The sequence below is a fragment of the Atta colombica genome, unplaced genomic scaffold, assembly GCF_001594045.1.
Source record: "Atta colombica isolate Treedump-2 unplaced genomic scaffold, Acol1.0 scaffold198, whole genome shotgun sequence".
NCBI lineage: Eukaryota > Metazoa > Arthropoda > Insecta > Hymenoptera > Formicidae > Atta > Atta colombica.
The window spans coordinates 2,326,259-2,352,575 of NW_017259291.1; the positions used below are offsets into that span (position 1 = coordinate 2,326,259).

Here is a 26,317-nt window from a genome sequence, read left to right on the forward strand (position 1 = left end):
AATCTATCAAAATAATTATGTAGGATACTTAAACTTGTTGCTAAATTATTAACATTTTTTGCAGCATTATTGCTTATCAATTTTATTAATTTTATCACTCGAGATTCTTAATTATTTTGATAGATTCACAAAATTATTTTCAGATCTATATTTTTTTAAATTAAATTTAGATCTATATTAAATTTAGATCTATATCTTTTTAAATTAAATTTTTAAGTTAAATTTTTAGATATTTCAACAACCATTAGATATTTCAACCATTTTTCCCGTGTGATAGATACATACAAAAATATATTTCAATTTTAACTATTGCAATTTTGTAATTAACTATTATAAATTCAAACAGAAAAGAACCATGGATTGTATATATATATATCTGTAGATGTTCGTAGAATACAAACAAAGAGATGCCATGTGTATTCTTTTTTTATTTATCCTACTTAAACCGGCAATTTTACACGCATACTTGCATGTCCTCACATAAAATACGAGAAAGCTGATTTCTCACCGATGGCGATCAGAACGGAGATGAATCTTGTCTCGTTGTTAGGACGCGACTATTGATTTTCCGCGACGCGGTCACGCGAATTCGTGACTGTACGGCCGCGCCGATGTGTCACGCTGGTGTGAAACGTCCCGACACTAGGAAGTGACCCCGAACTGTCGCGACGGCGACGGGCCGATCGCGCGAGCGTGTACCTACCTTGCACACGACCGATGTCCAAGAACAATGGAGCTATCGCGGGGATATCAACACGACGACGGTGGAGTCCACCCAAGAATCTGACTTCGACTTCGAAGTGAACGGGGCCCCGACCCCGGGGCCCCGAGCCCCAGGACTCGGGTTATCCCGCCCGTATCGACCGGATAGAAATGTCTCAATGCGGATCTCCAAAGTCGTCGAAGAAGAAATCCGGCGGCGGTCGTGGCCGGTCATATCGTCCCGGAAGACATCGACAACTTGGGATTGGCTCGTTCGATGCTGTGCTATCTGAACACAGAGAACGAGCGGATAACTTGACATCGCAATTGATGCAAGTGGTCCGAACGGGCGTCCTGCATTCTCGGGACATTAATCCTGCGCGTACCAAACGGGATAAGAAACGAAACGGGAAGCTACGATCTGACATCGTGGATTTTATCGGGCTGTAACTTCTAGCAATCGTATTTTCTGTCTTCTTTCTTATGTCACAAGTACTTTTATCTGCAGATTGTTTGATCAATTTGATATTGAAGTTTTTTTATTGTAAATTCGATAGATTCGTTATATTTTTCATTATTAACATTAATAATTTTAAATGTAGATGTAATTAACAAAATGTAAATGAAAATATTTTAAAATAAGATTTTATTATTTTTATAAAATTATTATTATATTAATTTAATTATAATAATAATAGTAATTGTTATTATTTTTAATAATAATAATTATTTTCATAATATATTTTAAAGCTGTCATGAATATTTTTTTCAAAAAAATTACAGATTATCACTCTGTCTTAATTCATCGTCATAATGAATATTACAATAAATTTCATTAGATCGAGAAGTAACTTCATAATTTTAGTATTTTTTTAAAAACCTAAATTTAATTCGGTTAAATACAACAGTGACAAAATAAACGAGATAGCCGAGATAAGCACTTACTACAAGATATCTATAGAATTTTGAGATTTGATAACCTTAAAATATCAGAAATATGATATGAGAATGACACATTTTTCTGAAAAAAGTCTATCTAAATCTAATGCCACACACATAGGATGAAATAATCTTTCAGATCCATATTTAGAAAATTTTAAATGTAAAATATAAATATAATGTAATTAAATTTAAGATATAAATATGCGTATACATATATCTACATAGAAAAATACTGTGATTTGCATACATATATGTTTATCACATATAATATTTCACATTATATATTATATACATGCGATTCTTTTTATTATTTAATTCTCTTCATGTTTAGATAACTTACACATAATAAGAGAGCAATTTCGAAATTATTGGAAAGCAAATTGCATAAATACATGGATTAGTTGTATTTATATCCCTTGATAAGATGATTCATATACGATATTATCTTCCCATTTCCAATTCCTGTTGGAATTTTATTTGAATGTAACTATTTTTTTTTGTCCTTAATGTACTATAAGGAACAAGTATTCCTACAATCATAAATCTTTCGTCGACTTTCTTCGTACACGGACTCGGTATCAGCTATAAACCTGAGGAAGTCGTAACATGCCAAGGTCATCGTGAGTTCCGCGCTTTCTTCCTAAATTCGGAGACTAAGATCGCGGCAACGACGAAGAACTCCGCCCAAGAATGATTTCTCCTAATCGACTTTCGAGAGCCTCATAAACCCAACGATCGTAAAATTAAACCGTCGTCAAATGTCATCGTGGATTGCTCGGTTTCTCTCATAGCGGATATTGCCGGTATAAAACGAATAGCTTGAAATTAGGAAACTTGCAATTAAATCATTTTTAATGTAGTCGAGGCACATAGTTCAGCTACTTTAAAAAAAGGATACAAATTTATGCGCGGAGAGGCACAATTTGCCCGTTAATCAATAATTCTTCTTACTCTGTGGAAGCAATAGCCATTCGGCGATCATCGAAAAATAATTTATAGTAATATAAAATGTAGCTTCCAATTCTTAACGAATTCATTGAACTACATTAATTGTAACATTTTAAACTTGAAAAGTATAGGTCGCTCTTCTTCGTGTCTGCGATGTATTAATGATTAATGATCGTTCCAGGGCGTACGAAAGCAACGAACATAAAAATAATAGCAGTTGTAAACTCGAACAAATGTTTAACCCAACGTGGCGTTTCCAACTGCAATAAATCGACGCCACAAAGTTTTTAGCTATTAATTCTCATAGATCAACCTACGAAAAATAGAGTTCGTCGCTATATATTGAACAATTTGTTTGTAATGTCAAATACCAAGAATGCAATCTTCGTATCTTTTTTAATAGATTATTTTATAAAATATACGAATTTTTAAAATTAAGTATCGCTCTAACTATTCGGTAAAATTTAAAAAAGTTTATAACACTAACTGAAGATACAGTTTGTATCTGTATAATACAATTTTGAAACACGATTTACTAAATGGCTTTAATTTCTATTATCACATACTTCTGTAATCATTAATTTTTCTTTTCCTACAAAAACAAAAATTGAAAAATTCCAATTATCTCTGCTCAATAGATTGAGAATATACAATTCAATGTACACTATTTTCTATTATCTATGTAGTTCATTAACTATTTTTGTGTATTGTACTAAAGTAATAACTGGCTTTTCGAATTTAAAGCAGAACAACTTTATTAAACTGGAGGAGGATCTATGAATATAAAAATAAAAACAATAATAATAATATAAAAACAATAATAATTTATTTAAAAAAATAATACATTAATTTTTATCATGCTATAGAAATTATCTATTACTTTAATAAAAATAATGAAAAAAAGAGACAGAGTATAAAATTTCTGATAATTGAAATCAAAATTAATTTTTATTATTAATATGGCTTTGAAAATATAAATTCAAAGTTGAATTTTTTTCATTGTTCACACTTTCATTGTTCATTGCAGAGAAAACTCGACTCGAGAAAACTTCAATTGCTGCATTACTTCTTAGAAGCGATAATATATATTTTATGATTTTACAATGTGGCAAAATTTTTAAAATATTTTTTATTGCACGAGACCTTTTGGCAACTTTCCGTTAAAATCGAAAACATGTTGTCCCACTGTCCATCGACAGTGGGACAAGCACCTCGAAAGTCTGTCCCGTTGAAATTAGAGCGTCTGGAACACTTTATATATACATAGTCAAATTCATCTTCTTGTACTTCCAAAATTCAGAAAATCAATTGACGGCGCTAATTAAGTAGCAGATCGCGACAACGGCGGTACCATGTTTCGCTCGTGTTATCACCTGTTGAGCCATGGCGTGAACGCAAAAGATGAAAGCGGTAGCTTGTCGCGCCTTTCGACGTCGCATTTGATAAATCGACGGAACTCGCCGTCGTAGACGACGCACGAGCACCGAAAACACGTGCGCTCGCCTCTTGTGCGTTCTCGCCGGCGAACTATTTCTTTCGACGTCGGCCCTCTGATCTCTCCCCGGTCGACACCGACACTTCGTCCGTCCGGCCACTTTACTGCCTCGACTCCGCGTCTCGCGCGACGGAGGCGGTGGAGGTGGCTTTTAATAGGACGCCCGGCGTCCTGGCGCGCGTGGATCGATGAACTTTGGCTATAGGCGCGGGCTAAAAACTCTCTAATAAAAGTCACGAAGTGATGTCAAAGTCAATTCCGTTCGCCATATATCGCAGCTTTCTGCCATGTCATTGTATCAATGCGGATCCACCTACGACTATAAATCGAAGAACATGAATGATCTGATAACCAACAAAAGAATTCCAGATGATAAAAATAACTTCGTACAAAAACGAAACGCGTTTTTACCTCTTTTCCATTTATTATTTATTTCTTTGCTTTTTTCGAATCTTATGTAAACATTTCCATAGCGTACCTCTTTCGCGAAATTACTTAGCGTGATGACAGCATTCGAAATGTTACTTCACGATTCTTATTATCAGCAAGAGCTCGTCCAACTCTCGAGATTGATCGAGAGAGATCTTTCTCGAGAGACGGAAGGTTTTATGTGCCTCATTCCCTTCGGAAACATCGCGCTGTGCGAGTCGACGACAAGAAGGTACAGATAATGTTGTACGATAGATAAAAGAAATGCGATGGGAAAGGCGGCAATCCCTGAGTGATACTCATAAAACAGATTATATTTGTTGAAGGTAAAAGAAAAAACATAAAGGAAATGGGATGGGCGATTTGATAATCGCATCACCCAAAAGTTTGTCATACAAGTTTAAAAAGAATGGAGCAACTATCGTTTATTATTCACAAGAATTTTTATTTATAAGAAATCTTGTAATCTTTTTTTATTACAAGATTTTGAATATTTGAATGTTATCATTTATTCTTGTTATTATAACATGATATAACGATTTCAATGTCCTAAGATTTTACTGTCGGTTAAAAAATATTAATTATTAGTATGAAACGACCATCACTTAAGAAATCTGAGATTACAGGCAAGAACCTTGAATAAGCTCGAACTCCGACAGCGACTTTCTCACACTAACAACTTGGAAAATCATATTCATTGCGAAAGCGAGACTTTCTCACTGAATAATTTTCGTATCTCAGGAAATTGCAGTCTTATTGAAACGTCAGTGTTTCATCGTTATGCCAGTACTATTTCTGTCGAAAGCTATAGTTTTCATGCGACAGCCAGTGATTCATTCCAATGCACTTGAACACCACTCTACGCGTGAATCATCTTTTTATATTAAATACACGACTCACGCAGAGTCTTCGCCGATCATACAAACAGTCTGGCAGCTTCCACCAAGTGACATAAGATTATCGTCGGTCTCATTAATCTGTTAACGAGCAAATCGGTGAATCGCTTTATCGTCTTGTGAAACAACGAGCAAAATGTACTATCGATAATAGATTACTTCAAACGACCTGAAATTCGACAAATTATTGGCCGTTTGGCGATATTTTTGTTCACAACACTGTTAAAACTCGTCGAGGACGATGCAAACGGAATTTTATCTCTCTAGGGAGGATAAAATCACCCGATGCCTCGTTAACTAACATTTCCCTCGCTGCTGTGGCTCCAGGCTGCATTACACCAAAACTCGAGGGCAGCACTTCTTTCTCGGCTCTTTTTCCAGCAACACGCTCGCGCGATGATTGCCCCAGCGGCCATGACAAAAAGACACAAGAGATTGGCGTAACAAATGCGCGAGACGCGAATGACGCAACTATGCCGCTTTTTCCCGGATGGAGGAAATGCACACGAATTCCGGTACTCGTTTCCGCCTATCTTCTGCTTCGTGACATCCCTTTTTCTCGACGTTAATGCACATTATCCTAAGTACAATTGGCGAACTCAATTATTATCTGAAAAGAATTTAATTAAGAATTTAATTAAGAAAAATGAATCTAATATTTACTAACTTTTCCGGAGAGATTTTCTCGTTTTTTTTTTATTTTTACATCATGTTCATTTCTTCCATAGTATCACGGAACATTTTCCTTCCACTTGCTTCTCTCTATGTCAAAGAAATATGTAATCACATTTATCTATAAATCTGCATAAAATTTTAAATAACAATCTAATAACTGATAATTTTGATATTGACTTATGATTATTTTAAAGATTGCTATCGCAAATAACAGTCTGTGTTTTATTAAGCGCCTATTTCCATCTGTTATACTATCAACCTTACATCTATCTATATTTGGGACAATTTATTAAATAACCCAAGAACGGAATTAATTTTCACATATCAGATGAATTCGGTTAACTCTTGATTCTCCGTAAGTCTCTACTTAGCCCGAATACGAGAATAGCACGAGACGAATCCGTCGAGCGACAGGCGACAGAGAGTCCGGAGGAAGAATACGATAAATATTTGAAGTTAACTAATAATAACGTCGCGGGTCGCCTTAATGGAGAAAGACGTCCAAAGATGCCGACGACGAGTCACCCGCAGGCAGCACGCGAGACGCATTTACGTAACGTCTTTAATATCGTACATTAAGCGGACTCGTGGGGTTAGGCTCCACCGTCGTCATCCAGGAAGTTGTTATAGAGCCTACGTTTACATCGCTGGCACGCCACCGTAGTTTTTGAATATTGGCCGCGTGCAAGTAACGCTACCGCGCACTGCAAATGATAGGTGTGTAGGCGCTAACAACCAATTATTGCATCTCGCAGGGTAGCACGATACACGCGTGCGAAACACGAGATATTGCCGTGAGAGATCTCCGAACTGCAGCACTTGAAGAATGAACGAGGCTGCGAGAATACAAAAGAATTGAAGGGTCCGTGAATCGCGTAAATCCGTCTTTTCATAAATGTTACCGGAGAGAGTCCCATGCTTTCAGAAGAGCCAATCCGGGAGTTTTATCAGTCTCATATATATGCAATGTTATTTTAGATTGAAAATCAAATAACCAGATTTTACGTTAAGTATGAATGATATATGAATACTATGTATTCATCACGTTGAATATACCAGCGTTTTATACTAACGCAAATTTTAGGTAATTTCAATTGATGTTAAAGTCTCCTCAATTTTAATTTAACTTGACAATGTTAGTATCTTTATTTATATTATTCTTTTGATTATTATTTACCTTACTGAAAAGTATGATAGTCGAAATGTCCTTGTCTTTCTAAAAATCATCACTCTCTAAATCTGAATCTTGGATAATCACTAATTATCTAGTGGCATCTCTTGGCACTGGATAATCAGTGAAGTTCAACTAAAAAAGGGAGAACATTTAAGCATTATATAATTAAAATGCTGATATTTGCATTTCAATCCTCCAATATCATATTCACTGAATTTATGCTCTAAAACAAGGTTAGATCATATAATAAAGGATAGATAGATTAGGAATCTCACATTTTTCATTCAGTGATTACCAGTGACATACTTGACACTGATAGTGATTATCCACTGATTCAAATTTAGAGAATAGAAAATAAATTATTTATTATTATTTAAATTTATCATCTTTAATTTTTGCTCATCTCTTTTTTATTGCTTTGCAGTTAATTTATTATCTTACTTTTATTTAGCTTATAATTTATCTTATTTATCATAATTCTAGAGATTTGAATTAATTTTTATATTTAAAAAAATATCAATTTTTTTAATAAACTGGGGAGAGGAGGGAGAGGGGGGGGCGAAAGAGACATTGCTGCAATCGACTATCATTTTGTGATCGAATGAATAATTCTTCGATGAAAAGATGATGAGCGTGTTAGCAAACTTCTGGATATCATGCGAAGGAAATCGATAAAGCGAGAAGTGCGCGCGCGACAAATCCATTGTACATCTGCCTCGCAGCGCGATCGACACCGACGGAAATTGGAAAGTGCAATGCGAATGCAACTGTCGGGGAGGGGAGGGAGGAGGAGGGGGGGGTGTGACAAAGGACCCGCGTGTATCGGACGGAAATAAAATCACCCTCGGGGGAACCAATCACGGCGCGACGCACGGTGCTCTCTGCGGAGCACTTGCAACTGTCGGCCGAACCGGGCAGGTGCGAAACTGCGAAGGGCCCCGATACGCGCCTTCCGAGAAATGGACTTTAACGATTCCGCGCCTCGGACGCGTTATACTCACGCCATTCGGATTTCACGCGGAAAATTAACGCTCCCTTGCTCTCCTGCCTTTCCTTTTGTCGGATGTTTCTTAACGTAACGACTCACGAGAGCGAGGAGAAATTTTTTGCCGATTTACTTGGACTTGTTCGTGGGATGTCACTCTCGGGTTATGGTATATTTATAGAGATCCTTGAGAAGAAATTGGACACTCTCTGTCCCTTTGATTCATCATATTTTTCAGGACTTGCTTAAGATAAAACGAGATAGATTTCGCATAAAATAGGATGAGATATCTCCTTTTATGTCTTATACATATATTTCATTTTATCTTAAGCAGGTCTGAAAAATATGGACTAATCAGAAGTTGTTTAAATAATATCCATTCTCTTTTATTTAAGATACATTTATAGTCCGTTCTTATTCTAAGAATTCATTTTGAATAGTGTCTTAAGATGTCAATACGATTCTGTGACTGGTTTATAATATTATTTACTTATAATATTTCAAGATTGTATTTAAAATTAATTTGAAATAATTAAAAAAATTATAAAATAATTTATTTTGGTTTAAATATAAAATAATTAAAAGTTTAAATATAAAACTATAAATACTGACCCTAGATATTTTAGCTATTCTAGAATCTTCTAATCGGAAACTGACCATAAGAGGGCCACTTTAGAGTTGTTCGATATTTTCTGATAATTTGTTTTAGTCAGAGTAAAATAGCATAAATCTTTTTCTCTCTCGCAGATTTCGTCAAAACGTAGACGCCACGCCAGTTTCTAATTAGAATTAGAATCTATAATATTCTAAAGATCCTCAATCCTAAGTACGAGACACCATCCTAAAATATCCTGAATATGATGGAGCAAATGTTTAAGATAGAATTTTGGATAGACTGAGATAAATTTCATGCATCTCATTCTATCTTAAGCACATTTAATCATAAATATGTGGAAATGATAAACCAAGCGGACCAATCAAAAAGTTGTCTAAACAGTGTTCAATCTTATTTAAAGATTTCTATGTTATTCAACATTCTTCCTATTCAAGAACTAGTTAGGATGTTACTTAAAACAAAAGATTCAGTAAGCTAAATTATTACGTTAGTAAGCTAAATTATTACGTTAGTATGTTTAATCTTAAGTCTTAACTGCGAGACAAAACAACATTAAGAGCGATAAATTCACGTGTCGACGTGAGTGCGCAAACTAAATTTATATCTTCGTTTACGATTTGCGGTCCCGCGAATATTACGACTTGGTGCACGTCGCGCAAAACGGAGAGAAAGAAACGTACATCACACACGTACGTCACAACGGGTACAATGCCCGTTTGAGGAATGAACATGATGAATGAAAGAGTCAAGCGGTGGTCTCGAAGCCGTAACGTCCACGCTGCGTTCACGGTGTCCTTTTTGCCGTTCGCTTCTTTCCCCTCTTTCCTTCTTTCTTCTTTTCTTTTTTTCTTTCCGCGCGCTCGCTCTCTTCGTGCTCTTTGACGCGGTCCCGACTTTGATATTCCTGCCAGAATATCCCGCTTACAGTTGGTGCACGAGCGTCCGTTTCATCTGTGTCTCTCCGCCTTCTCTTCACCGGCAGGGGCGCATCCATATGTAAAGCAATGAGACTCAAGTTCCAAGTTTACAGCTCTGTCAAACGATCCCGCGGCAGAGATACTTATTAAATTTCCTAATTGAGAAATGGCGAGAGAGAGAGAAAGAGAGAGAGAGAATAGGATGACGCGCAGAAACTTCGTGAACCTCTAAAGTCAACTAAACAAGCATTGAATGCTTGTGAATTATTATCTAATGCAAATCTAATTGAAGGAATTGCTCCCAGAGCGCGAAAGAAAATAATAGTGCTAACACAAAAGCTGTATATGAAGCTTCGAAATTGATATTTATTTAGTTGATTTAAAACTGATTTAAAACTCTTAAGATATCCCAAACCAGTCAGAGGCTATTCATAGTTCTTATTTCAAGATCTTAAGTAATGTCTTACGATACTAATACTGTTCTGTAATTAACTTATGCCTTAAGTATAAGATCCAACAGTGAATGCAGGCCAGAGAGCCGCATTAACATCTTAAGAAATTATAAGAACGGACTCTGAATACCAGCTGGCCCAAATTCCGTTCGTCCCTGTATGAAACGTCTTATTTTCTTTCTCCATTGCAACCTTTCTGCATTTCTCTTCCTCTTCGTATCTTTCTCCTTTACGACACATGAGTACGCTTTTCTCACCGAGAGGCTTTGTCCCACCGTCGAATCCGCGCGAACGTTGCAACGCTTTGAGAATCGCGCGCGATGTTCGTCTCGCGCGCTTCGCGGTGCCGCGGGATCTTCTCTTTCAATTTGACGACACGCGGGGGTCAAGGATCGGAAACATAAGGCACTTTTTGTGGGCGAATATATCGCCTCGTTGATCGCTTTCGTTCAGGCAGGTTAACCCGCTTCTCCGCTTTGTTCGCGCTTTCGTTTCAACATTGCGGCGTGAATCCGGCGAACGGCGGATCGTGACGATTGCATTAACCCTCCCTGATGCAGTCTGACGATCGAAATAACCTGCCTGCGTGCTACATATAATTTTCTCGTTGCACGCGTATAATGACTGGGACTTTGACTTGTTAACGGTACACAGTATAAAAATTTATTTTAAATTATTTTTTTCGATTTTATGCATGAAAAAAGGTTGAGTGATAGCTACGTCCGAAATTAATTCATGTCATAATCATAATTATTGTAATCGTAATGATTATAAATTACATATCGTGTAGCAACAGTATAAAAATTCATTTTAAATTATTTTTTATTTTATATTTTCGCATGAAAAAAGTTGAATGGTAGCTTCATCCGAAATTAATTCATCATCATAATCATCGTAATCGTAATTATAAAATATACCTATATATCGTACAGCAAAATGAAAGCGAAGAAACGCAATTTTAGTTATAGGCGTCGAAATTAGTGGAATAAAAAAATTGCCGTTGCTGACTGGCTGACAGAAATCCGTAGAAATGATTCGAACGATCGGAACACGCCCACTTTTTCGCGATTCCAATTAGGAAGACCCTCTCGCAGGGTTCACTTGGTAGTTGATTGGCGTCGGCTAGACAGTGGTGGGAATTAATGAAGACAGTTAGAGGACAGTTGGAGTGTTATGGCGCGGTGTCGACGACCAAATCTACTTTGCACTCGTACGGAAATCACTTGAAGATTGCTGTCCATATTCGACCGATGTCTCTTGGTGATAATATAATATTAAAAATTATGCGTAACATTTTCGCTCGTCTTTATTATTTTTTTAACAATTCACATTATTTTAAATTTATTTTATTCCATTTATCTTTCAACTTTTTTACGTCTCATATTTATGCATGCCATGATTATCAGAAAAATATTAGGATTAAGCTACGTAACTAACAACCGGTTAGCATATGATTATTATTATTTTACGAGACAGTCTAAAAAAAGGTGCTCTCTGGCTTTGAATAGAATTAAAACCGATAATCCTGCATTAAATCGTAAATAATGTTCCCCCAGCCAGCAATATCTCATACTTAGCTACCTGCATCAATAGCGAGATGGCGATCACGTTTTCCTATTATCCGACGCACCGTTATTCTCTATTGCAACGGGTTGACGGAGAATCACCGAATAATACAAGCGTTCAATAATATATCGTTAGGACGATCCTATATGGCAATCGCATATAGAGACACGCGACTATGAAACAGGGCTCGATGTCCATTGCGTGGTACTTTCAAATCTCGGACGGGTCACCGACGAGGTGGCATACATATTCATGCCGAGTGTTTACCTAAGGCCAAAAAAAAACTGTTAAGAATCGAGGCGAGGTATCACATTAATACGAGGGGTACTCGAGGATCCTACGAATACATAGGTATATGCAAATGACACCTTTCCCCGGAGGAGATCCTTTAAATCACACATCGGACTACCAATAACACATCCGGCCGACGCGACCGATGTGTACGTATAGAAGAATCGTTCTTTGTAACAGCTAAAAGAAGAGAATGGAGAAGAGAAAGAGTGAGTGGCGATCTTACTTTTATAGCTCGTGGTATCCCGTGATATCAAGAAAAAAGGGGGAAAAAAGAACATCAACACCAGAGTGATGGGACGAGGCCAGAAAAAGACTGAATTACCGAATTTTCGTGATTAAGAGGAAGACGCGACAGGTCCACTCATCAGGTTCTTAATCCGGTGATGGCAATAATCAGACGAGTAAAGTCCACTGTATAGAGAGGAATCGAACATTGCGGGCGGAGCGAAAAGAAAAATGTTTGAGACTACATGTACATTCGGCGGAAACGGTGATAAAGCTACTCTCGCTCATATCACCACGCGTACATTATCCACGACGACGACGACGACCTGAAAACTCTTGCTCTTACCTCGCTCTCGAGGGAGTCGAGGAACTACGAGGCAAAAGGAGAACGATACGTTTTTATCACGAATAATTCGGGCTGCCACATACGGCACATATACGATCTCTAATAAATTCGTGAATGGCCACGCCGTGAACGAAACATCCTATACGCCCACGTGCGCTCTCACACGTGCCTTCGCATGTGCACGCACATGCACGCGTGGATACGCGTGTTCCGGGAGTCCTCGTGCGCGCGCGCACCGCTCGTTATTGCGCTTAGAGTATTGGGTCCGATCGACCCCAGAATGGAGGATATAGCGAAGAGAAAGCGGAAAGGAGAGAAGGAGAGAGAGGGAGCGGATATTATCGCCAAACGTTAATTTGGGCGAAGTCCGGCCTACCTTCCAATTTTCGAGCCCTTACACGCCCACTTATGAGATTGTCCGTTAACGCTCTGAAATGTCGGGACGCGTATATTCGACGCTCGCATTTCCTTCTAACAGTCGTGCATGTCTCTCCCGTGTGACAAGCGTATACACACGCGTGAGAAATGCTCATTCTTCTCGTGTATGAGGAGCTTTATATCAAATTTGTGGTTTATATCAAATTTGTGGTTCGTATCGTTTGATAAATTTGCCATTGATCCACTTCATCATAATTTTGTAACTGAGAACAGAAGAGAGTAAATTCAAAGTTATCGGCTTCGTCATGTCTGTATTTTTACAATCAAGAAAACAAGCTTAACGGACGAAATAAATCAAAGCTTCAAATAGGATTATCCGAAAATTTTATTTAAATTTATTGTATTAAAAAATAACAATATAATTTGAAAAGATTTTTGTATATATGCGGAATTATAAATATATGTTATATGTTTTATAATATTGAGGAGGCGAATTAAATTTTGTAATAAAAAATATATGTATATTAAAAAAAAAATAACGATTTCATTAGAATCCAACAAATAAGAACAAAAGAGAATAAATCTAAAATTATCGATTTTTCCATATCTATATTTTTATAATCAGGAAAACAAATTTAACGAAATAAATCCAAGGAAAATATTTTTAATAATTCTATGCAAGTCTGTTGGACAGAAATTCTGTTCATAGAATTATTAAAAAATTTTATTTAAATCTTATCAAAAGAATTCTATTATTAACGTATTATCTCTCTATCCTATATGAACTGAGAAAAATATCTGGTTGAATTAATTAAAATTTTAGTTGAAAATAGAATAAGACGAATAAGAATTTTCTGGTGAAATCTACTAAATTCTAGTTGAGATAATCAAAATTCTGATTAATATAATCAGAGTCTTCTGTTCGTCCATTTTCAAACAGATATTTTTCGCAGAAAAATAATAAAATATATCGCATGATTTTGATATTGAGGATGTGAATTAAGGTTGATAACAAAACCTTAAATACAGAGAAAAAGATAAGTACGATTTGCGGCTCATATCGTCCGTGGCCGATTATACGATCCAACCGCGGAAGCGCACATGAGATAACAAGAGAGAGAATAAGCAACAAAAATACCTATATACTTTACCATGCGTGCAATGTGTACGTGTTGCCAACTCTCGGATAAATTCTAAACACGTAAGAAACTTGTGCGCTACCAGCGCAAAGGTAAATGTGCATAAGAAAGAGCGAGAGACAGAGAATAAATACGGTTATAAAGCCTGTGTAAAGCTCCACATCGCGGCTTGGACGCCCTCGTGGATGCACGCGCAAAAAGTAGACGCGTTCGACAGTGCGTGCATCTATAAACGGCTTAAACGTTGAACGAACGAGGAATCGAGAAGCTTGCGTTGTAAAAAACGGCACAACGCCCAGCGTTCGCAACGCGGTGAAATATGCAATACCGTTCGACGAAATCGCAGACCGCCAGTAACAAGACAAGGTATCTTCGTGTATGCATAAAATATAAATATTTTCTAGAGGATATTTTGCTTAAAAAGAAATAATGATATAAACAACGAGTGGGTTTACAGATAATACGTAAAATATTCTGTAAATATTTATTATTCAATAAATTAGAAACAAGTTTTACACATATATTATAAATATATTAATATAACGTGCATTATAAAATACACGGAAGAAACGATTTTACTAAAAATTTTACAAGATATAAATCTTAAATAATTTTCTTAGATATTATTAAAATTATTAATGTCTTACACGCATAAATTATTTTGATGATCTAACAAAATTTATATTCAGATCTATACATATCTAACTGAATTTTTTAAAATACTTTAGCAAAACTATTCTTTCTGTGTTTGAGTACATTGAAAAATGTAAAAATTAAAAAAATAAATATTTTAATAAATATTTCAAATAGTAATATAATACTAAATATAAACATATATTTATTCGATACAAGAAAAATCATTAATTTGATTTAATATCATTTTTTATTTAGTAAAGATTTATTTACTGTAAGTAAATGTTTAATACTATATTCAAATAAATATTTATTTGAATTTATTACATTTTTTTTTCAATCTATGAACTTTGAATTTTTATCGAATTTCTTTGCGACTTATATAATTTTATTGAATGACGGCGCAGTTTTCGCCGATTCGCGAATACGAAATAGGTCGACGTGGAACAGGGAGACGTCACTATTGCGTACACCTCGACTTATGGAGCGCGTATTAGCGTGTGCAAGAGTACTCGCGGTAAGAACCGGTTATATAGGAACCGTCCGCCACCTCTTCTCTCTGTACCTTCTTCTCTTCTTCCACTGCTCATCCGCCGACCTTTCGTTCTTCTATCCTTCTCGAGTATCCTGATCGGCGAACCCGCCGCTACATAATGCAGTGACGCGCGCGCGTATATGTGTGCATGTGTATGTGTATACGATCGCTAGGCTAAGCGCATACTCGCACGCGTAAATGTATAGGGTGTTCAAGCTCGGGATAGAAAGTGCCAAGTCAAGCGAAACCGTGATCGCTTCAATGTAGAAGCGTCAATAACATTCGACTTGTCAGCGATTAGAATGATTGGATCTCTTATTTAATTTTGTATAAATTTTACCTCAGCATGATATAAAATTAAATTATTTAGATATCAATACCGAAAAATGTTGCAAAAGAGAATAGTCGATGGAATTTTCATTTTGTTAACAAGAAAGTTGCCGGTTCAAGGGAATCATGCGTTTGTTTCTGAAACATCCTATACAAGAGCCAGTACGTACACTTGCGCGATGCTTCGACACCATGGGCGCCTGCCTATCTGACGTTGGGTGCTTACGAGGGCGAGTCCGAGTCTTTTCTTTTTCTCCCTTTCCTGACCTGGCTACCGACAAGCCGTAGGGACGCTGGTTTCTATAGTCCCTCTCGCTTCTCCCCGCAGACTCCACCGGAGGCGTCGGCATCTCGCGAATGTTTCATGGATAGTCCTGGAACTTGCTGCACGGAAACGACGGTATGCGTTGCATCGCTATAGCCTGCGAGAAATATGATCTTCCTCGAGAAGCGTTCGCTGTACGCTTCCGAGACTTTAAAAGAGATATATTTTTAGCAAATCATGTGTAAAAATTTTCATGTGTAGTGTTTCTCCAATATGCATTTGCTAGTAATCGTTTCATTTAAAGACGTATCTCCCAATATAATATAAAAATAACGATCGAATAAGGAAAGTTCATCGAATAAATGATATGATGGAAATTCTTGCTTATCGTTGGTATTAGTATAAGATAAATTTATGTTTGTGCAACGTCATAGATAAAAATTGTTTCCTTAATCAAGAATTTTATTAATCTCTTCTTATTGATTTTTATGTTACAGATTTCGAATAGACAACACAGATCATATAATTGACGTGAACAAAAACAACGCAATGTTCGAATACGATCAAGTCAATATAATATGTCCTGTGTATCCACCGGACACGTATGTTGATGACGATGCTGAGAAATACATCATCTACAACGTAAGTTAATTTTATGTAATATTTATCTTAATATCGATAACTGAATTCGATGCATTTATTCATTGTAAAACCATAACGTGTGATGTCTACGATAACTCCAGTCATATTGAACGTAAAAAATTGTCGATCGGAGTCTGCGAATGTTTAGACAGCTGTTGCTACTTGAAACTGGTTCTTTAACCCGCTTTCATTATATATCCAAAACGACATCCGCTCTTTAGCAAGCATACCGTGCTACCGAAACGTAGATTTATTGATAAACTGAAAAAAATATTGGACGTACTATATATAAATATCTATAAGCACATTGGGCAATCTCACGACCTCCTTCTCTATTTTTAAGCTCGATTTAATGCGTGATTTTTAGATGAAAAAGATTAAGTTCTATATTGTTTGTACTTTTTTAGTTAGAATTTATTTTTTGCCGCTTATTTTTATTCGCCACAGAGATTTTTTCTGATTATTTTTGGCTAAAAGTTAATTCTGTAAAAAATAAAAAAGCTGTCGCTAATACCAAGACGAAAATCTGACACTGCATTTCCGATTGATACGTTTTTACAAACGTTTATTCTCCCGATAACCAATTCCGGATACCGCGGGAGAATCTCGGCTTTCATGGATGCCATCAAACATTCCGGTGGCGTCCACCCTCTTGAGCAAAGCAAAACCTCCGAAAGACCATTCCTGCGTCGTCGGCGACCTAATCGTTTCGATCCACTTGATTGTCCCTCCACTCTCCGCCATCCGTTGTTCCATTGTCTCCGCCGTTCTTCCTACACGACGATTAGCTCCGACAATGAAGCCCTCTTCTGCTGAAGAGCACGGGAATCAGTTCGCTGGGGGGGAAACGCTAAGATGGTACCTTTCACAGTAGTCAATCAGCGATCGGTGTCGCCGATCCGCGTGTCGTCCCGCGTCGCCGATCGATTATACCGTTGCAATTGACCGCAAGATTTCTCTTGGGCGTTTTGCAGGTGTCCAAGGAGGAGTACGAAACATGTCGGATAACGAACCCGAGTCCGCGGGTAATAGCAGTGTGCGATAAGCCGCGCAAAACGATGTATTTCACCATCACGTTTAGGCCATTCACGCCGCAACCTGGAGGCCTCGAGTTCCTCCCGGGCCACGATTACTACTTCATCAGCACCTCGTCCAAGGACGACCTTCACAGGCGCATCGGCGGACGGTGCACCAGCCACAACATGAAGGTTGTCTTCAAGGTCTGCTGCAGCAATGAGGCTGAGACCTCCGCTTCGTCGGCGACATCGCGCAACAACTGTAAGTATTCAGGATAGACATATCGTGCGAAAAGTAAAAAAGCTGATTTATGAGAAGAAAGGAAGATTGTTCTAATTTCCAATTCTTTTTTTACTTATAAGCATTATTTACTAAGAAAAATGTTTTGATTATATCAACAAAAGATATACATATGAACCGAACAAAATGCATTCTGATAATACCAATCAGAATTCCTAGAAATTATCATAATTAAATTTCCGTATGAAAAAAATAATACTGAAATATATCAAAATTTAGCTACAGAGCTTTGAAAATAAATGTTGGATCACACTAAAGTAATTACGTAGAACGCAAGCTGATTGTTAAAAAATCAAAATTTTTTGCAGCATTGCTCATCATATTGAACTTTTTTTTATAAATGTTTTGATGGTTCAATGAAATTATTTTTTGATCTGTATTTTTTTTTATTATAATTAACTTAAATTAACTAATCTTAGTTAATTTAAATTAATTTTTAAAAAAATTTAAATTAATTTTTTAGTTATTTCAGAAAATTGTTTCTTTTATGGTTATCTTGATTAAAATGTTGATTGCTTTAACTATAAGTGCTTCTTTATGTAATTGAATCTATTAAAATTCCATTTAACGCAACTTTTTTTCTAATATAGGAAAAATTCTATTTTATTCCGAAATATAACTTTAAGATATCGAATAGAAACAGATTTCTTTTGTTCTCCAAGATTCGAGAGACGGAAACTTATCCTCCGCGAACAATTCGCGTGACGATTCGTTGTGCGAGTTCACTCGCGTGCGTTTCTTCATTTGCATTACATCGCCCGCGAAACAGTATCCGAAACGCAGGCTCTTCTTCCCATGGAAGGCATAATCCGCGCGGCAATTATATTCTAATTTCTCAATTATCATAATCTAAAATTACAGGTATCGTTTGCATGAGGGACACCGCCTTTTCATTCCGCGCGATCTCTGTCGAAGATACACACTCCGGAAAAAAAAAAAAAACATAGAGAATGGGAAGAAAAATCAAGAGTACGAAACAGAAATGGTCTATAAATTCATTATTCCGTAATCAGTTACGTGAGAAGAACAGCTACTAGCAGGCTGTATTCGTTCGTTTGCCATCCTTTCGAGCTTATTTTCTCTTCGTCCTTCCTCCTATCCTACCTCTCACCTTCTGTCTCTTCTCCTGTCATCCGTCCCGCCGTCTCTCTCTTAAATAATCCCTATCGATTATAATTCTCACCGTGCATCATTTGTTGCGGCCGGGGGGGACCAATTCTGTGTCCCGGGGCACAATAAATTCTACCATTTCATTTCGCCCCGCTATTCTCTCCCCAATTCGTTCCGAAGCATCCTCGAAGCGTCCTCCCGCTCCTTCGATCCCCCTCTTGCCTCCCCCTTGGTCCCCCTTTTCTCTTCCTACCACCTCCGCCCCAGCAGAGACGATTCATGCGCCATAATGACCAGCTATTTTGCCGGCCGGGAACTCTGAACTCTCTCTCTCTCTCTCTCTCTCTCTCTCTCTCTCTGTCTCTCTCTCTCTCTCTCTCTCGCTGTCTCTTTCTTTCTTCCTCTTTCTGTGGCATCTCGATTGAAGATTCCATGGCGAGACTCGACCTCGCGTTCACGGTAGACGTTCAGAGTTCGCGCGCGGCTACTTCCACACAATTATATCGCCGGGGGGTGCGTGTACCTCCTCAGTCGCGAATTTTATTTCCGAGGGGTTAGCAGGTACAGCACCAAGTTGTGCGCTCAGAATAACGCAGAGACTATCGACGGGAAGACTTCGCGATGGGAAAGTGTGAAGATGACGAAGGTTGCCTCTCGCTGCATTTAATCACAATTTCTGAAACTTATCTGTACTTTTTTCTACATTAAAACCGATTTAGGAATTTTTTTTTCACGTATTTTAACAGCGTTCATTTTGGAGATTAAAAGAAATTCCGTTTTTTTAAAAATATTGTAAAATTTAAATATTTAGTATGATTAGGAAAATCGATAATATAAAATCATATTTTTTATACATATTTTATACATATTAGATGTGGGAAAAAGTTCGTGACGTTTTTTTAATGCCATCTAACGGGAAAAACGCCACGAACTTTTTCCCACCTAATATTTAAAAATATGTATTATTTTAACGTATAAAAAAATTTATATACATTTGAATGATAATTATGAAGACATAGAAGTAAACCTTTTGCAATAATATCAAATACTTTCTCAAAGTACTTTTCTTAAAATAAACATTTTTATAATCAATTGCATACAAACCCTTTCTTTAAAAATATATAATTATTTACTAACACTCGCAACACGATTCTTCCTACTCACATAATCATATTAAAATCAAACGGTGATAGTGAAGAACCAATACCGTTGCAAGTTCTAAGATGTTCTCAACGATAAGATATTCAAGCGTCAAATGCTGCCGCGTTCAATGCTTCAAGCGGCTGTTTCGGCATAACGAATTCTCCTTTCAATCTACTAAGTCATGTAGAAGCTAACTCGTTCCTCAACCGTCGCAGGTTATTTCTATAAGACTCTGGTTGCGTTCGATCATCCTTATTTAACATTCGGTGAACAACAAGGATAAAACGATATATATCCTGAATTGTTGTATGCATCTTTGCGATCGAGTCGGGCATAGAGTATAGAGAAGAACTGATGCGTAATCTAATACTATGCCATCCATTTTCCAGCCGTAGCCGTGACCAGCAGCACCGTGCCCAGCAGCAGCTCGACAAGTACCGCGGTTTTGGGCGGCTCCGCCGGTCTGCCAGCCCCGCCGATCGTCTACAGGGGCGGAGATCGATTCTACCCGGAGATCAGCATCGATCTCGATCCACATCAGCCAGGCACGGCGGCGCCGACCCTGCCCCATGTACCCTCACCGGCCGTCTACCCTGTGCATCCGCATCAACCGCAGCCGCCAATTCACAATGGATCGCCATCCTCGATCACGCCGCCCAAGACTTCGACCGGTCAGAAGAAGAAAAACAGTACGTATCACGTCGTCACCATACACGCTGCATGCTTGTCTGTCTATCTGCCTGTCTCGTCTGCCCGATGAAATATCATTTTAAAGCACTTTCTCTCATTTTTGTGCCTTATATTTGATCCAATCATTTGATAGTGACTCGTACAGTCCAAAAATCAATGGAGTTATCGATTAGATTCATCAGATTAATCCATTGCCGATTTTTTTTTATTTGCACTTGATCTAGTTTAGTCATATGTACTCTTTAAAACTTTTTTTTGAAGTAATTCTTATACCGAAGAGTGAAATCTCACTCTTAAAAATCGAAAATTGGACCATTCTTTTCCAAGAATAGCTCAATTTTTCACTCTTTAGAGATTCCATTCCAAAGAATTTGGAGAATACAGTTTACAGAAATGAGATACACCCGTAATTATTGATGACCGTTTCAAATCGACATTAATTGACAATCAAAGTATTGACAATGTTCGCTGTATCAGTTGAATTTTTTTTAATGCACATACTTGCGCTTCGCTCTATGAGTATCTATGATGATGATGAGCGAACGGTTATGTCTACATAATACTAGACTATCTGCGGCATATCCAGAGTAAATTATAGTAGAAACAAGTAATAATGATGACCGCCGTTAGTTATTATTATCAGTATTAGTCAGTTGCAAATTGTACTGTTCCGAGTTATCTCACTTTCCGCGCTTATTCTAGCCTATTCCGCGCTCATTTTCTCTTTAATTTATAACTGACACGAGGATTTCCTTATTCCTGTTCAATCACAAATTATTTCTTAAAATGAAGAGAAACAGGTTTACGTATCTATTTGATATCGCATTTATATATAATATACGTTATGATACACGTTAAGAGCCATATCGCTACATTTAATTGCAAGTGCGTGCCATAAATATGCGTGCTTCTACATATATCAGGTGGAAGGTCGATGAAGCGCAATGTCAAGATCCAATCAAATGAAAACCGAACGAAAATCATCTGTCTCGGCACTGCACGCCCTTCTTCTTTGCATTGACGTTCACGATATAATTTGACTTCTAAATGTGCCGCGTACGCGCACATTTGCATTTCGCCGATAAGCTGTGCGCGGATAGCCACTCACACATTAACGATGCCATGTTTCCGAGACGCGGCACGATAGGGAATACACGTTGCCAAGGTGTCGACACGAAATTGCCAGGGATTTCGTTTCTCTCTCGTGGTTCCGCATATGGTATTAACCATTAAAATGTGAGATGCAACTTGAACATCCACACAAGGATGTCCTTGGTGACACATCTCAAGATATTGTCCCATTGGCAATCCCTCATCTCTATCGCGGATTAAAAGGCTGACAAAATTAATTTGTCTTCTTAAAAATTTGATTAAATTAATTAATTTTCTTATTTTAAAATTGTTTTAAGTAATGTCATAAGATACTAATATGCGAATCTGTGAATGATTTATAATATCTTAAAAGAGATTCAGAGTTGCCACAGACCGGGAAAAGTCAGGAAATTTGAAATTAGCCATAGAAAACCGAGAAAAGTCGAGAGAAAATATAAAAGAGACTGGAATTTTGAACTTTGCTCACAATTCCCTTCTATTCCATAATTTTTATAATTTTTTAAATATTATATTTGATGTTTATAATCAAATACGTTCAAAACTCGTGCACTTTACATGATTTTTAAAAAATAATAAAAATTTATATTTTATTTAGTAATTTATCTGATCGCCCTTTTTTGTCATAATATTTGCATTCTTTTTTCCAATACTAATTTTTTGTTGGCTTGAATTTAACCCCAAAATTTTATTGTGCTATTAAGCTTCTTTTGTGTTTAATATTATAAGCTAGCTTTTTTTACAATCCTTGATTTTAAATGTTAAAATTTTTTTACATATTTTATAATGTTAAAATTTTTATATATTTTTACATATTTTGATCATGAAAATTTCCCATTTTTATTTCTGAAAAACTTGAAAAAGTTTTTTCAGGGAATTTTAAAATTAATTTTCTGTAGCAATCCTAAGATTGTACTTAAAACAATTTTTAAATATAAGACTATGAATACTGAACTTGAATGATGCAATGGAGTTTATTTAAAATAGATAAAGGATAAAAAGAATAAAATGTATAGTTATATAATGTATAGATAATTCTACTTTTCAGCCTTCATTTTTCAATCTTTTTTCTCAAAAAAAAAAACGTTTTTCTAATATTATCTATTCTAATAATAAAATCTATGTTTCTTAATACTTCACTGTCATGTATCTTATCAATAGTTAGTAATTGTTTTGCTTTTTGTGTTTTGCAGAGGAATATTCGGATCATCCGAACGAGGTGGTGAAGAATGAGGAGCTGACATACAACAGCGCAAGTTCGTACGCTCGTACGCAAGTTCGGTACACGAGCCTAATCCTAGCGACAGGTAGCCTGCTGATGAGCGCGTTGCTGCAGCAGTTGCTACGGTGAAGTGACAGTACCAGCTACGTACGAGAACGTCGTATATCCCATGCGTCGAAACCCCTTCTTCTGTGATTATCCTACGTTTAATTGATTTCTTGAGAGGCGCGCGAGACACGCGCGTATCTCGGCCGTCCCTCGATCGTAGTGAGACACGCACGATCCATGGTCGCGCCGACTCGAGAGATAGCAGAGAAGACAGAAAAGACGGAGAGTATGAGAGAGAGAAAAAAAAAGACGAAAAAGAAGAGATACGTCAAGAGAAGAGACATGCACGACACACGAGCGGCAGCGCCATATTAACTACAATTAAAGAACTAGCAGGGTTCTCTAAGATGAAGACGAGGAATAGGACGGGAAGTAGGAAAGAAAGTGGAGAAGAAAAGAAAGAGAAGCGCTACTATTAGACACTACTTATAGTACACGCCCACTATTATCACTACTATAAATGGTAGTCGTATTGGTTGTCCTTCTTATTATTATGCTAACTGTAGGTATTTATTCAAATATGAGAGAAAGAGAGATGTGAACAGAAGTCGTGGCAGCGTGCTAAGTATCCTCGACCGAGAGCGAAAAGTGTACGCGAGAGAAGGACGTCTATTATATATTAAGTATAGCAAGCCTATGTACGCGAATAACGTCAGATTGCGTGATTAATTCGAGCGAATGTTTAATTCATGGAAAAATGCCGCATGGGCTCAGCCATCGACGACGAACGGTCCTTCGTTAAGGGGTCCTCGCTCGGGGTCGGCAAGGAAATAGTTTATCCTGAGCGCGATCACGCGAGCGCGCCGTGCCTCGAGAAAAGAGTACCTGAAAATCCTTGAATGCTTTCGGTTCGCGGCCAAGGCGGTAACAATCCGGTGGAAAATGATCACGATCCTATCGCAAGTGGCTTTCGGAAAAACCTCATAGAGATACTTGGACTCGAAATCGTTAAGACGACGCGCCGTAGTTCCTCGATGACTGGACGATCCGTATCGAGCGAAAGCTTGAAAAGTCAGGAGGAATCGTCTGGAATTAACCGTGTCTCTCATGCGGCGTTTAAATTCGGGCCGATCGCCGCGGCCGCCCGGCCAATCGCAGGACGCCGAGGACGAAGGATCATTCGAATTCGCATGCGAGATCGCGAGTAGGATAGTTAGCACGCGTGTAAATAAATTCCTAATGAATATGTACAAGTGGCTCTTGTGGCTGCCTTGTATGCCAACGGGCAACAGGCGGGCCGGGGAGATTTAAGAAAGAGTGCCGTATTTCTAGGTAAATCTTATATAATATGAAACGAGAGAGAGAGAGAGAGAGAGAGAGAGAGAGAGAGAGAGAGAGAGAGAGAATGTGGATCGGAGAGAAAATGTAAGCGCGTGTATGTGCATAATGCAATTATGATATGAGTATATGTGCTCATTAAACAAATCGATGCAAGCCACGAACTTAGGCGAATTTCTGTCATGACAGATCTAATTGCATCATTGTCACGAATCAAGGATAACGTATCGTAGCGTAATATCGTTGATTGAGCCATTGGGTAAGGAAAGTAGCGTAGAAGAAGAAACGAGCGAACGAATAAAGAATATTGTGCGAGAGAGACTAAATCGCAAAATCGAGTAAAAGACAGATTTGTATAATAGCTGTATCATACTGAGACTTCTATCTATAGATCTGTATTATATTTATTATCCGCTATCATTACGCTAACGAATATTCAACACTCGATATTCTATATTTGCTAGTGAAATATCAAATTTAATAGCGAACAAATTAATGTACTGCCGGCACCGGGGGTGAAACGGTGATCGTGGCACGAACGAACCCCCGGAGTCAACCCTCCTTTATTCCTGTCATTTATTGTTTCCCTCGTTGTTCATTTTGTTCAGAGTATAGTACACGAATCGTGTTTCTGTTCACACTTATATATGATGCTTAATCAGTTCAATCATGTTCCCGATTTATAATGATCCTTTTCTACATTTTTTTTTATTATTTTATTTATTATTCACATTACCAGGGAAAAAGACTTGCGCGTGTACACGTTTCATGCACACTCGTGGATTCATCTTCCGCATGACGCCCATGCGTGCGTGCATGGCCGCGATACGCAAAGGACGAAGCAGTGAGTAATTTTTCGTTCGTGTCCACAAAAAAATACAATTGCGAGCGCGACTGCACTAACGAATTATTGTAAATACGAATTTACGGGAAATGAGTACCGTAGCGAGAGAATGCGTGATTGCGTGCGTGTGAAAAAAAATAGAAGAAAGAAATCCTCACTCAGAATCTTAAGTAGCGAAATGAGAGAATCATTGCTTTGAAGATTATTCGACACGACCGATTCGCTTTCGGAAGTCTATTCATAGTTCATCGTCCTCATTCGCGTCTACGATCGCGAGAGCAGCGAATGATTGCAGTCAACCGAGAACAATACGTTTGTGAATAAACAAAAATTCAGCAGTATTGTAAGTCTGAGCGTCACGCGTCATCCATCATTGGTTTGTAGTTTTCACTTCTGTTTTGTTGCTGCAACAGCAATTAGCGAGCTGATCGATGAAATCTTTTATGGTTCCAATTGATTCAAATTCCAATTGATTGATCGATTCAAAACTCACATGTCTCGTTTATAAGCGAATATTAAGTAAGATGTATTCGCGGACAATCATTATTACTGTATTTGGAATTTGTCAGAGTAATGACTTATTTATGTTGTTTATGTTGCTATGAATATTCTTCTCTGGTTGAAATATGCTGATGCAATTATTATCATAATTCATCATTCATCCTCAATCATATGTTTATTAATGTATGTCATTAATAATATATGTATAATTGTTGCATCTCAACGATCCTTCAGATATTCATTTAAGCTATGAATATTTATGAATACTACGGATCCTTTTCAGCATCTTTCAACCGGAGTTATTGCTACTTTTTAAATCTTGTGGAGTAAAAATCTCACTCGAAGAGACTGAAAATTTAGCTTATCTTGAAAAAAGAGTGAAAATATGACTACTCTTGTTCAGTCTTTTT

General features: G+C 37.4%; 1 protein-coding gene across 1 annotated transcript in view; it reads left to right on the forward strand.

The window, feature by feature from the left end:
* Positions 1-25,823, forward strand: part of LOC108687056 — a 57,291-nt gene extending 31,468 nt beyond the window's left edge. The window contains exons 2-5 of the mRNA XM_018192663.1: positions 16,440-16,584; positions 17,559-17,862; positions 20,544-20,843; positions 23,148-25,823. Of these exons, the coding sequence (XP_018048152.1) occupies positions 16,440-16,584; positions 17,559-17,862; positions 20,544-20,843; positions 23,148-23,305 (907 nt within the window). The 3' untranslated portion in view covers positions 23,306-25,823. The remainder of the gene's footprint in view (positions 1-16,439; positions 16,585-17,558; positions 17,863-20,543; positions 20,844-23,147) is intronic.
* The last annotated feature ends 494 nt before the right edge of the window (positions 25,824-26,317 follow it).